At 44.3% G+C, this 14129-nt stretch overlaps 1 protein-coding gene across 3 annotated transcripts in view; it reads left to right on the forward strand.

Annotated features, from left to right (window-relative positions):
* nol4lb (nucleolar protein 4-like b) overlaps positions 1–12590 on the forward strand; it is a 64505-nt gene extending 51915 nt beyond the window's left edge. For all 3 annotated transcript variants that reach the window (XM_027006980.3, XM_027006982.3, XM_081706961.1), the window contains 6 exons: positions 3782–4140; positions 4703–4882; positions 5033–5221; positions 5525–5644; positions 6208–6412; positions 6505–12590. In XM_027006980.3, coding sequence (XP_026862781.2) covers positions 3782–4140; positions 4703–4882; positions 5033–5221; positions 5525–5644; positions 6208–6412; positions 6505–6728 — 1277 coding nt within the window. In that variant the 3' untranslated portion in view covers positions 6729–12590. The remainder of the gene's footprint in view (positions 1–3781; positions 4141–4702; positions 4883–5032; positions 5222–5524; positions 5645–6207; positions 6413–6504) is intronic.
* The last annotated feature ends 1539 nt before the right edge of the window (positions 12591–14129 follow it).

The raw sequence follows: 14129 nt of genomic DNA on the forward strand, positions 1-14129 counted from the left end.
AGTCTGTCGGTAATGTTTATGATTTGATCAGAGGCTTTCTTCTAGCAAGCCTTTCAGAGTTTGATGGCTTGGAGGTGGTGTCTAGTTTTGGTTTTGGAGATTTGGTGCCCTCAGAATGCCTCCCTGTCCTGTAGCTGTCCGACTGTGCGTGCCGTGCTAGCCTGGTTCATCGCGGCAGCTGGTGTTTATTTCAAAGTTAAGCAGCATTTTATCTCATTTTATTTGAATATTCCCTGATGTTGCCTATGTTGCTGGATGACTAAAGATGTTGAGCAAGCGTGTCCCCTTGGCATGGATGAGCACTTTCTTAACGTGTGCTTTAAAAAAGTAAATAGTGAACAGAACTATACTTTTAACATTCAGTTTGCTAGAGACATTTACCTATCATCAACAATTGATTATTAGAAACGAACATGCGTGCGCAGTCACATACAGATCCTTTAATGAACTTCAAACACTTTACAGGTACAGAATATTGCCAGTGTGTTGCCATAGAAGCATGCACAGTTTGTTTTCTGCGGTCCATCCACCAGCGGACCACAGGACTGTATGGCACTCTCAACCCACCAGTGACAATTAAGTTTTTAACAGTCAAAGTTGCAGTGAAGTTTTTACATCAAGGTTTCCAGAGAAACAGGATATTTCTGACAGAGTTCATTAAACAATTGTGCATGCAAAATAATTTGACTACCTCTATATCATTTTACTACAGTACTCTCTGTATGTTCTTCAGATATATATGATGTGTATAATAAAATGGTTGTACCAAACCATCACACATAACTATGTCCGGGGTTCCCAAGGCCAGGGAAACTTAAAATGTCTGTTCCGGACATGGAAAATCTAATCAGGGAATTTTCTTTGTAGCATCTTTAAATTTGAGTTGGCATTTATCAAAATGTTTTTTTTGTTGTTGTTGTTGTTGTTGTTGTTGTTGTTGTTTTCCCTGTTTCCCGTAGTGTGAGTGGACGTTATGATCCATTTATTTTTTTGGGCCCATTTAACAAAGGCAGACTTTTTCTGTTCATTATATTTTGTGGAAATTCAGCTTTTTATTCAGTGAAAATCAGGGAATTTGACATTTGGCTTCGAGTGGGAATCCTGTATGTCATCACCATGTCAGTGTTCGTGCTGTGCTGAGAATGGTCTGCCGGCCAAAATAACATCTGCATTGGCCATTTGCATGGAAATTACCCAGTGAGGTGTGTGTGTGTGTGTGTGTGTGTGTGTGTGTGTGTGTGTGTGTGTGTGTGTGTGTGTGTATGTGTATGTATATGTGTGTGTGTGTGTGTGTGTGTGTGTGTGTTGGATATATGCATTTCTAGTGAAAATTATTGTCAGCTGATCGCAGAGTAATTACTCTGCTTTGAATGACAGACTGGAATAATGAACTTGTCGCATCCAGCACAATCACTTGGGAGCTCTGCCTCCTGGATCCAGTGATTAGTGATGTTAGAGGCGGAACAAAGACGAGGAGATGCTAGCCCTCTGAAACACTGCCTCAACTCTTCCAAGAGGGCGTGACGAGAACTTTGACTCTCTGAAGCCCTGCTCTGGACACCTGGCATTTGAGTGACACGAGCATGGGCTAATCATATTACTGCTGCCACACAGAGTCTTTATTTCTCATTTGATATGCAAAATAGGACCTTAAGAATGTAGCTGTGTCTGCTTTTTTTGTGGATTAGAAATGTGCTACAGTCTGGAAGCACGTCAAGGAAGCTTAACAACTTTCTTGTTTGTTGTTTCTTGGTGTGTGTGTATATATATGTGTGTGTGTGTGTGTGTGTATGTGTGTGTGTGTGTGTGTGTGTGTGTGTGTGTGTATATATATATATATATATATATATATATATATATATATATATATATATATATATATATATATAATAAAAGTTACTTGGCTTGAGGAGAAAGCATGTAATACAGTGTCTACATTGTTATCTTCCTGGTATCTTAAGCAGCGTGTTTGTGTAAGTAAGGGAGTGCAAAAAGAATGAGATTGTGTGGATAAAATGGATATAGTTGTGTGGTCACTCTTGAATATCATCTCAAGATCAATTATGAAATCTCCTGTTAAGCCGTTCTCCTGTTCCATGACTTGTTTTGGATACTTTTTACACACATCTCACACACACACGCACGCACAAATATTTTACACACACACACACACACACACACACACACACACACACACACCCTGTAATGCCAAAAGATCTGTCAGCATACACCAAATTAGCCAGAATGCATCACTGAAAGAAAAACAGCAGCGGTTTAACTGGCAGATCTGCACTTCAAAGGCGGACAGACGTGCCCCTTTGTTAGATAGATAGATGGGGGGGGGGGATATGAGGTAAACAATGTATTCAACACCTCATAGCCACTGTGACACACAGCCAGTTCCGGCAGTGAAGATGTGGAACGACGCACACGCTTTACATACATTGAAATGGTGGACTGTCACAGCAGCCTTTAAAAACGTTTTGTAAAGACACACCCTCAAATCGGAGAGAGAGTGAAAGAACGAGCCTGAGGTTGTATTTATTGTGCATTTGCGTGTGTGTGCATACATGCATGTTTTTGTGTGTGTGCGCGCGCGCGCGTGTTGCGTAATAAAACCGGAGGGGGTTTGGGGCGGAGCTGGGAGGCATTTGGCTGGCCTTCTGCTTTTCACATGAATGCTCTTTATACTCTAATAAATAGATGCCTGCCTCTGCCATGCTTACCAGGAGACCGTCTCTCTAGACACCTCCTCCTGCCCCTCTTCTGCCCCACCCTGGGTTCTTCTGCCCTCTCCCCCTCCTTTACTCTTCCACCCCGGGTTCTTCTCCTTGGTCAGCATTTTCTCCTTCCTTCCTTCCTGCCATTCTTGCGCTTTTCATCTGTCTAATCTGCTTATCCCTCATCCCTTGCACCTCTCTTCTGTTGCCTCCATGTCCAATGGTGCTGCTCTCCTCATCCCCCACTCCTCTTCCTCCTCTGCCTCGCACGCTCGCACTCCCTCCCTTTGACCTTCACTCCCCGCTCTGACCTGCCTCTCTTTCTCGTCCCCCCTTCATCTTTGATTTCCCTCTCCTGACCCCAAGGCTTGCTCTTACCTTTCAACCTCACTTTTCTTCACACATTGTGTTTGTCGCCGTGGTAGCATGGCGATGGGGATGTGTATCGTGCGAGATTCCGTTGGTGTTGGACGTGCCAGGGCTATATTTGCTGTGTGGAGGCAGGGTGGGCTGGGCGCTACTGTAATGAGCAGTCTGTCCTAGACTAATGGCTGTGTTTCGAACTCAACGCATTAAACCAAACAAATTAAACAAATGCAAATTGTACAGTCATACCGCACAACGCCCTATACCAAACATGTATGTGCACACTCGTTCTTTACCACACACACACACAAACACACACACACACACACATTTAATAGGTCTATTGTATACAGATGGAATGACAGTGGTGAGTCACTGCTCCGCAGTGCCCTCTGTAGGAAGCATGGTGGCATTGTCTGCTTCCAAAACCTTGACTCCCTCCTGTTTCACAATTCTCGTGCATTGTTTTCTATTCAGCAACTTTTGTGCCATTCTACATCTCTCTGGGATTTTTCTACTGCTGCTTCTACCTGTTAAAATGGGCTTATGTTGCTATGACTGCAGAGTAAATTGACAGAAATGTTTAAAGGCAGTCAAAGCAAATGTGTCAGAGCGGTGTGGGTTTAGGAGTGTGTGTGTGTGTGTGAGAGAGAGAGAGAGTGTCTAAAATGTGTTCCTTTTTTTCTTTTTAACAGATGACTCATCCTCGGAAAGTGGGAGTGGCAACGGAGCCCACAGCATGACTCCGCCGTCTATGGGCGTGGTTGCTATAAGTGACAGTGCAGGGACTGGACCGGGGACGGGGCCGTACAGTCAGGTAAACGGGAACGGGACAGGCGTGCCACTAGACTTCAGCACAACCTCCTCCTCATCCTCAGAGGAGCGGCAGCCGATGCACCTGAGAGAGCGACAGGGCCAGGCGCCGCCCACAGCCTCCACCATGCTAGGCACCTTTAACCCGGAGCACTCGGAGGAGCTGCGCAGGAAGTACCCCAGAGCCCCGCTGGCCTCAGAGCTCCGCCTCGAACGAGACATCAGGGAGTACGCTAACAAGGTGCCCATACACATCCTCACGTGCACACACACACACACACACACACACACACACACGCATGCACATGCATGCGCGCACACACACGCGCACACGCGTCCTTCCATGAACTTCACCCTTTTTTACGGTTGAGTGCATGCTAGACTTACAATATTGAACATGAAAAGAGTGAACATGTATTTTCAGTCTGGCTACTCAGTGATGAAACTGTGTTTATTGAATGAGACAGAAAGAGAAAAAATGTAAGAAAGGACTGACAGGGATAACGGGAAGGAATTTGATGTTGAGAGACTTGATGGTGTCTAAAAGTGCTCTTTGTCTCTCTCTCACACACACACGCGCACACACACACACACACACACAAACAGAACTGTAGATGCATGGCTCTGAACAAGCCCTGACATGGAGCACAGCAGACATTGGCTTGTGCGTAGGTTTCATTAGTATCTCATCCATTCTTGTTGCTCTGCTCACCTGAAAAGACCTTCAAATTTCTCTGCAAGCACAAACAGAAGGGAGTCTCACTTTATTGCTATTGTGTGTGTGTGTGTGTGTGTGTGTGTAGTCTCCTCAATATGGTGCAGGGACCTATGACTCCATAAAAATGGAGATGTGTGCAGAGGACCTAACGGTCAGTCGTTCTCAGGCTGCCGACGACGACGACGACGATCATGACGACCACGACGACAGTGACAAGATCAATGACACAGAGGGAGTGGATCCCGAGAGGCTGAAGGCCTTTAATGTGTGTAAAGCACAACATAACTCCATAAACTCCATAACCTCCAGTTCACACGTCGACATTCACCGCACCCGTCGTCATGCAGCGACGTGTGATGTGGCTCGCTATGTCCTGTGCAGCCTCAGTTAGATCTTCCTTGCATCTCTCCATTAGATGTTTGTGCGCCTGTTTGTTGATGAGAACCTGGACCGCATGGTCCCCATCTCCAAGCAGCCGAAAGAGAAGATCCAGGCCATCATCGAGTCGTGCAGCCGTCAGTTCCCAGAGTTCCAGGAGCGCGCACGCAAACGCATACGCACCTACCTCAAATCCTGCCGCCGGATGAAGAAAAATGGCATGGAGGTATGGACTATGGCTCGTTTTGGTGGTCCTGTTGCCTGTGGTTAATGTCCTGTCATCTGCCTGCTTCTCGCTACCTTATACTGCCCCCTTGTGGCTGGTATACTATCTGTCATGTTGTTACTTAGCTACTTTTTTTTTTTTTAAGCTTTTCAAACAATGAAAGTAAAAAAAAATCCTGTCTTTTAGAACTTTGCCGACAGTGTTAATCAGATGGAGTTAAGTGTTACGTTGTCTGAGCAGCGTTCTGAGGCTGTCGTGAGCTGGTCATGTATGTTCTCAGCCAATCTCGGTGTGTTGTCTTAGACTCGGCCCACGCCGCCCCACCTGACCTCAGCCATGGCGGAGAACATTCTGGCGGCCGCCTGCGAGAGCGAAACGCGGAACGCTGCCAAGAGGATGCGCATGGACGTTTACCAAACACACGTCAGTAACCGCGCGTGGGTGGGCGGGTTTGTGTGGGGCCCTTTGAGGAGCCTATTGAGATGTCACAGCATGGTGCCTCGGTGGGGCTAATTCACTGATTCCTAATGCCAGCCCCCGGAGACCACATGCTCTGTCCATTGTTGTTTTCTTTGCTCCAACTCATTTGACCCGGATTACGAAAGACAGTGTAATGAGCTCATGAGCTTAATTAGAGAAAACACAAAAATGTGCAGCACAAGCTCTCCCGTGCTGCGACTGGGAGTCCCTGAGCTAGCTGAGAGATTCTAGAAGTTGTGGGGCTTGCGCGGTTGCTTGTCATTATAGCTTAAACATCTTGGTTGTGACTGAGCCTGGATGGTCTCACCTCTCATTTGATCAGTTCACTGCACGGGAGAACAGTTGCCATAATATCTGAAAAACGTGGAAAAACTCGACATAACCCATAACTCAAAATAACTGACAAAAATAACGGTCCTAAAATAGATTTTAAATGTAAAATCCTTTGTTGGTGGCAGAGATTCCTAGGCGAATGAATGTGTCTGAAGGAAGTGTCTCTGTCTTAGGAGGATCAGATCGCCCTGGACAAGGCAGCGTCACGTGAGCCTGTACCCCTGCCCCCCTCCGCGTACCCTCTGGCCGCGTCAGCCTACTCCCAGGATCAGTTGTACATCAACGGCGGGCTCAGCTACACCTACCGCGCGTACAGTGGCCTGGGGGGTGGTGTTCAGCACCCTATCCCCCTCACTACCAACACCGCCCAGAGCAATGGTGAGCCAGCCCCACCTTAAAGCTTTACCTAGAGACATAGCGCAGACCTTTAAGACTAAAACTCTCTTTTGTCTTTCATGCTCTTTCATCAGGGCCTACCGATCTCAGTATGAAGTCTCTGACTTCAAACTCCTCGACGTCAAGCACCAGTAGTCTTGGGCGGAGCGGAGGAGGAGGAGGAGGAGGGGCCTCGGCTCAGCTTAGCCATACAGAAGTGGCGGCCGTGCGTCAGCTGATCGCCGGGTACCGCGAGTCGGCGGCCTTCCTGCTCCGCTCAGCAGACGAGCTGGAGAACCTCATACTACAACAGAACTGAACTGCACACTCTCCCTCTCCTCTCATTCCGTCTCTCTCTCTTTCTCTCTCTGTCTCTCTCCCTTTATCTTTCTGCCTCTCTCACCCAATCAGCCAATGTCCTTATTTGTTAACCCTGTCACCCCTAAAGTCGTCGTCACTCATCTTCCTCGTCCTCAGAGGCCTGTGGACCTCGGGAGAGACATCGGGAGATATCAGGAGAAAGATATTGATCGGCCCGCCGTCGCCCTGTCACTTTCAGATAGCCTTGCTGGGAAGAACGGAAGCCAGAAAAGCGTAGAGAAGAGAAGGATAGGAGAGCAGAGAAAGTCAGGGAGGGGCTGAGGTGCACCTGAGAGGCAGCGAGCACCCTGTCTCTCTGCACCCTGTCCCTCTGCACCGTCCAGCTGTGCTGTCCCTGTCCACGCTCTCGCTCGCCCTGTGAACCGTGCACTTCTCCACCCTCCCATGCACCCCTGGGCTTACTAACTAAAACACTTTCTTTAATCACCTATTCTTTCCTTTCCCTGCTTTTGAGAGCCGTCGGCTGGTTTTCCTTTGTTCTTAACCTACCTAAACGGATGCGCTATGCTACGCCTGTAACCCGGTTTAGCATTAACTAAACGAAGACACTGTCGCGTCGAGGCTAAGGAATAACCCCGAAAAAGGGAAAACGGAATGAAACGAAACAAAATAGACCTTTGCATTCGCTGTAAATAAATGCTCTGTGTTCTGAAGCACTTTTTTCCCCACTCGCTCTGACCTCTCCTCCCTAACGACTTTTTTGCTGTGGGGAGAAAATTGTGTAACTTATGCATATGAATACAGGTGTTGCTCACCTGGAAATACCTCAGCCTGTGTCACCCGCCCCTCTGTGTCCCAGCCCTCGATCTCGTGTCTGGGGGAGTAGAAGCACTCCTTCTCCACTACCTTATGTGTCCACTGCCTCTCCAAGACCTGAAAGGGGCAGTGCACACAGGGAGTGAGAGTTGTTTGTTTCTGTACTTATTTAATTGAAAGTTTTTGTTTTGTTTTTGCTTCTTTAATGTGATGTACATATTCAAATCCATCTGAAAGTATTAATTACAGAAATACACTGGAATTAAACTGGAACTGAAGGATTAGACATAATGAAGTGTTTAGATGAGGTAAAGATCTCTGCTTTCATGATGATAGGTCTTTTTTGGGCCTCCTCACTTGCCGTAGCCCTTCTCAAGGCATTTCATCTTTGGACGCCAACTCTCCACTTCCGTCCTACGGGTCACCCTTTCAGTCTTTCTTGTTTTTAATGCCCTTCTGTCTCAACTTCTCCTCCACCCATCTCCTCTCTTCTGCGCTCAGCAGTGGAGGGAGGGATAGAGAGGGATGGAGGGAGGATCTGTTAGTCGTTTTATCTGTTGTCTCTTCTTAAAGGCCATTAATCCTCTCTGCTGCTAAGGACTTGGACTTTACGCCACAGACCTGAAACCTCAAGCCTCCTACACAACCAGAGCACCTCAAGATGAAAAAAAAACAAAAAAAACAACCAACGAAAACGCAAAAAAAAAAAGAAAGAAAAAAATCAAGAACCCGAACTGGACAACGGATGTGTACTGAGAGAAAAAATACTGCCATCCCGGTTTCTCGCCGATTTTGCATCTCGTTGGTCACGTCTGTTTATCTCTGAGGGCTGTGTTTGCTTTTTGCGCTCACATTTTCTACCTTTTGGTTTATCATCACGTTCAAGTGCTTCAGTGTGTGCGTGGCTCCACAGATCAGTAGGGATCCACTTCCCTATCTAACAGCACAGGAGCTTTCCACTCACCTGTGCACGCACATCCTGGAGGGGAGGGGGGGTGCTCCCATGCCACCCGCGCAGCCTCTGGAGAACTGAATCTTTGGAGGGAGAGAACCGAGCTTGCGAGCGGTTGTAGTTAGCGAGGCAGGCCTGCGCGGGGGGGCTGACCGACTAGTGTCACTGTAACTTGCTCCTCTTTGCACACTGAGGCAGTGCTGGCCACGATACCGTGGAGCTCCGTGTCCATGCTCGAGGCTCGCACTGCCAGTGAGGGACGAGGAAGAGTATCGCAATGCAAAAGATAATCAGAAGCATTCCTGGTCTTGATGGAGAGAGACAGATGCGGTGAGGCTACCAGGACTGAACGCGGGGCATCACGGCGCTTCACCCAAGCAGCGGCTTACTGCTAAGGGGAGTCTTTCGGAATGTCAGTGCGCTGTCTGTCTTGAAGGAAAGTGTGTGTAGGTGCAGGAGTAGAAATAGCACCCCCTGGTGGTAGTCAAGGACAGTGACGTTCTAAAGGCAGTGAAACACAAAATAAATCTTCACTTGACTATGTACAGCATCTATACTGAAGTTAACACTTCACTAGCCATACACCACGCACTGTGCATCTCTATACTGAGGTCTTCCTCATTGCCGAAATGCAGTATGTGTTTAGCCACTGAATTGTCACTCTATACATATTGTATATAGTTGAGTGAGGTTTGTTTTGCCTTGTTTTCTGAGGGTGAGACAACACGGTGGTGTTGTCACAGCACATCCAATTGTGTGCAGTTTTAACCCCCTACGGTGAATCCAGACAACGACATGAAGCGTGTATTGTCCTTTTCTGTGTGGTCTTGTTAGGTCTGCACATTTGAGCTCTCTCGGTGAATTACTGGCTGAACAGAAACATTGTTGGTAGTGACAGTAACAAGGATGAAGAAATATGCAAAATGACCAGTCCTCTCCTCACTGTGCTCTCTGATTATGGCTGCTGGGTTTGCTTTAAGTCCCGTTCTCACTCTAGCGGCTCTATCCCTCTCGCTCTAATCTTGACATCTCGCTTTCTTTTCACCATCACATGCTAACATTTCACGAAGGCACCGTTTAAATCATTCACTTTCGAAGAAAAAAAAAGACTAGCACTCGAGAAACAACAACAGTATTGTCATTTACCGTCTTTAATTGTTCACTGGCTTCTTCTCAAATGAAAGGACATGGTGCTTTGTGTTCCAATGGCACCATTGCTAGTATTTTGTAAGAATACTTCCCACAACGGACCATTTGTCAATCATTTTTGCTCCTCCCCGCCGAAATCCCCTCTCGGTACTTGTCCCGTCAGCAGTAGAGGTTGACAGACGAAGGGCAGGCGTGAGGGGCCAGGTCTTGCCCTCCACCCAGCCTTTGTTCTCTCCCTGCTCTGGCTCCGAGCGATGGAGGGAGGCCTTCTGCTGCTTGTCACACCGTCTCACAACCGCTGCTGTACACTAACCTCACATGCCACTGAGCTCTGCTACGCTCGCATGAAGTCTGAGATCGACAGTTAAGCATTTGTAATATAGGCAAGGAACTGCTGACGTTATATGCGTTATTTGAGGTTGTGAGATTCTTAAAGGGGGGGGGGGGGGGTAAGCTCTTGCTGAAAACTTTTGAACCCCTTCTTTGCTCCTCTGGGGACGGCTCTCTCCAGCTCCCTTACGGACAGCCACTTTACGGATACAAACTGTAAAACAAGGCAGACGACAATCTTGGAAAAGGTGTAATTAATTCTCCATTTGGTTCCCCTTCTCTGTGTTCTCCGTGTGCAGCTATTGTTTACAGTGCGTATGGGAGAGTGTGGGGTATTTTAGCCATAATCGGAGCATCTCTCTGACGTTTCACATGTCTGGCCCTTCTCACTACCTGCGGAGGACTCCTGGTGGCCCACTGTCAACACCTTTTTATCTGATTTATATTTTTATTATAATTATCACTATTACAGTTATTATTTTTTAATTCTTTTTGTATTACGAGTGGTCTTTTCAGAACTATTTTGTACAACACCAACATCACAAGTGAAGTTATCCTGTATGCCTATACATTCCAAGGAAGGATGTCAGTATGTGAAGCAGTCAACCGGACCAAAGTCACCAACCGCTACAGGTATATATAAAGGACAGCCTGCTTAAGTCACCTTTACAGCTCAACGCCCTAATCAGGAATCACTGAAACTAGAGAGTTTCAAACAACACCACCACCACCCTCAACATCACTACAATCCTACACCCAATAAATATATATGTACAAATTTTGAGCTACAACTGGGGGAGTTGGGGGGGACTGTTTTTGATATTTCTGATAAAGGCTTTAGTAACGTAAAACCCTACAAAAGCAAAGTGCATTTACTTTAGCATTAGTGATATATTGCCAACAAAGTGTTTTTTCAAACTACATGGTTACTACATGGTAATTATGCCATGTTAATCTCCTTGTAAATAATACTAGAGCGCCACCATTATAACTCCTATTGTTCATATTCTATCCAGTAATTCCTGCGATGCTTTGTTTGAGAGGGAAAGTATATGCACTTTGCCTTTGAGAAGCTAAACATTTTGTCATTAGTACTCATACCATTTATTTAAGTTCTAGACGTCCATTGTGGGTATACATGCAAAAAGACCCTAACCTGTGCATATGTAAAGGTAGTGATGGACTCGTCAGAGTGGGCAGTCAGGGACGCAAGGGTGTGTTTGTAATAACTGGAAAATTACCACACACCGCCAGATCTTATCGCAGTGCGGGCTGTCTTCTTGTCAAGTGACCTCTTAAAGGAACAATGTCTTGTCATGTACAGTGTCCGCTCACACACACACACACACACACACACACGCACACACATTATTTTCTTTTGGTTCAGACTGTGTATTCAGGTGTGACTCTGGTTACGGTAGCTGCTAAACTACACACACTTAAAAATGGTCTGTTTTGGCCAGATGTATAGCTCAGCAAAAATGTAAGGAGAAAAAAAATGACATTTTTTATTTTTCTACCACAATGTTGTATAGCTACAGTGAAAACATCCGGTGTCCCTCCGTAGTCTGTCCTACAGAATTCAGCGGTGCTTCAGAGCCCTTTGTTTTAACTTGGTTTGTTTTTCCTGCTTTACTGTATCAGAAGCTACTGAATTCAGCTCTGCGTTAGATATGTACCTTATACCATTGGGAAACACTCTCTCTTTCCTCTTCATTTTGGACTCAGTGGAAGTGTGATGTTTACATGTACAGATTTTTGAAATTCACTTTTTTCACCCTTGTTTTCTCATGGTTTTGTTTGATTGAAGGCAGTTGTTTCTGTTTGGCCTGTTCCTGTTCCCATCCATTCGCTTAATTTAATTGGATTCCTTGTTTATTAAGGGGAAATGGGACTGTCTGAATATGGTTCACATTAACTTCAACAGTGCTTATCTAGGAGATTCCTGTCCTTGCCTCGAGACGACCTTTATCCCTCTCAAACTGCTGACAGCAGAAAGACAAAATGAAGGCTCATAGTAAAACGATCCTCTGTCCCAACTACCTGCCAGTACATGGCAGGCTGTTCCTTTGTGATTAAAAGCCATTTACATGCCCTTCACTGGGCCGATGTCAAGTATTAAATTACAACGACAGACTAAAAACCTCAGGTAAATGACTACTATTTATGTAATTATATGACTTACTGGCAGCCCATTTCCCTCTTTAATACCCCATAAATTATATTAAATAATTATTCTTTTTTATATTTATTGTGTTCGATATAACAGTGGATAATTTTCCCAGTACATGTGGCTAAATATTTTAATTCTTTAGAAAAGTGTTGACAAATATATATGTGAAGAAAATGAACGATTAAAAAAGGACAAAAAAATCTCTTTCTGTTTGTTTAATGCGAAACAGCATGGGCGGCTGCTAACATATCACTTTGATTAATGAAAACCAAGGATTTGAAATGATGCTTTCTCCAGTGGGATGTTACTGCTGAGGTAAAATGTCTTCAGACATGACATTGTTTTTTTGTTTGGTTTTTTTTGTTGTTTTTTTTTCCTCCCAAGCTGTACGTCACAAAGCTAAATATGCTAATAAAATCGTGTGCTATATATCAAATGGAGCCAGAGAACATGTTTCCTTTGTCCAACAGGCTATAGAGTGGGCAGGTTTTCAGGAAAATTCCTCGAGTCTCACAGAGTAGGGCTACATCCAATCCTGTCATGTAGTTTAAGACATTTCATGTTCTCTGTCACTTTAGCAGAATTTCTCCTCTGATGAGTGGTTTCAAATGGCAGCACCTTTTGTATTATTTAAACATTCTTCATTTTATGACAGTAAATTTCCTCAGCCTGATGGCAAACAAAGGAGAATTTAATTGCCATATAGTTGTGTTGGGTTTTTGAGTCAGCAGACGCAGAGCTCTTAACTAAGATGTAGGCTCTAGTTTCAAACATGGCTATCATGCATTCACACTTTGCTGAAATCATACATGGCATACTGTACATATTGGGTAAACAAGTTAAAAAAGGCAGATAACATTCTTTCATTATTATAAAACAGAACAATAGGAATATCTATCCTTTGCTTGCTATTTTTCCTCTCCGGAATAAAGGTGCCAAAATGACTTCCAAAAGTTTGATTTAAATAAAACCAAGTATGTTAAAATCTATTCAAATTTGAATTCACATTCTACAGGGCATATCTGAATATGGAAATGTTTCAGGAAAATCAAAATCAGTTTTTTTCTGGACCAACTCAGTTTGTGGCCCTGTGGTTTGAACAGAAAAGGGCACTACATAAGCACTCAGAACCTCTTGATTCATTTATATAAAATATAACAAAAACCAAGCTTTTACAAGTTTGCACACTCATTGTCCATGACAGACTAATACATTTTTATACATATTTTATACATACTGTTGGGAGTGGCAACAGTTCCTCTCTTAAAACCAACATTTAATCAAGTAATTAATAATCAGTAATGCCTTACTTTTTTCTCGGTTTTTCTTTAACTTTGTGCACAATCAAATAATCACTATTCCCTTGAAATAGTCTAATACTATAAGTTCTACAAAATGGCAAACTAGTCAGCATTTAATTTGGATACTTGCATTACATAGTGAAACTGAACACTGCTGATGCTCATGTAACAATTACTTGTTGCCCATTTCCAATCCCATGGTAAGCTATTTTTTAATGTGAAGTGTTAGATAATGAACTACTAAATAACTTGGTAAAAAGAGCTACTTTGCCACTTTGAGAAAGGTTCTTTGACTTCTAGCTTTTCCCCCTAGGAGCTACTGGATTGTGTTGCATAAGACTGTTCTGATGACAATTTAATAACAATCTCTTTATAGCCCACTCAAAATGCATGATGATGAAAATTAAGATTTTAATGGCATATTTAATGAGATCTGATGTGACAGTATCAAAAGGAAATACTGAAATTACTTTTTAAATAATTTTTGATTTGGCGGTGCTAAATTCAAAGATATTGTATATGACAATGTGATCAAAATGTCAACATACAACACCATCAAAAATTATGGTATTAAATTATATTGTATCCTGTTTTTGTGTAATCCTTATCCTGGACTATGAGATACAGAAAAGGACATAAGCTATTAGTAGATAATGGTATGTTACTAATGCTATCTGA

This window comes from Electrophorus electricus, chromosome 24, assembly GCF_041902795.1.
Source record: "Electrophorus electricus isolate QZ-2024a chromosome 24, ASM4190279v1, whole genome shotgun sequence".
Taxonomy (NCBI): domain Eukaryota; kingdom Metazoa; phylum Chordata; class Actinopteri; order Gymnotiformes; family Gymnotidae; genus Electrophorus; species Electrophorus electricus.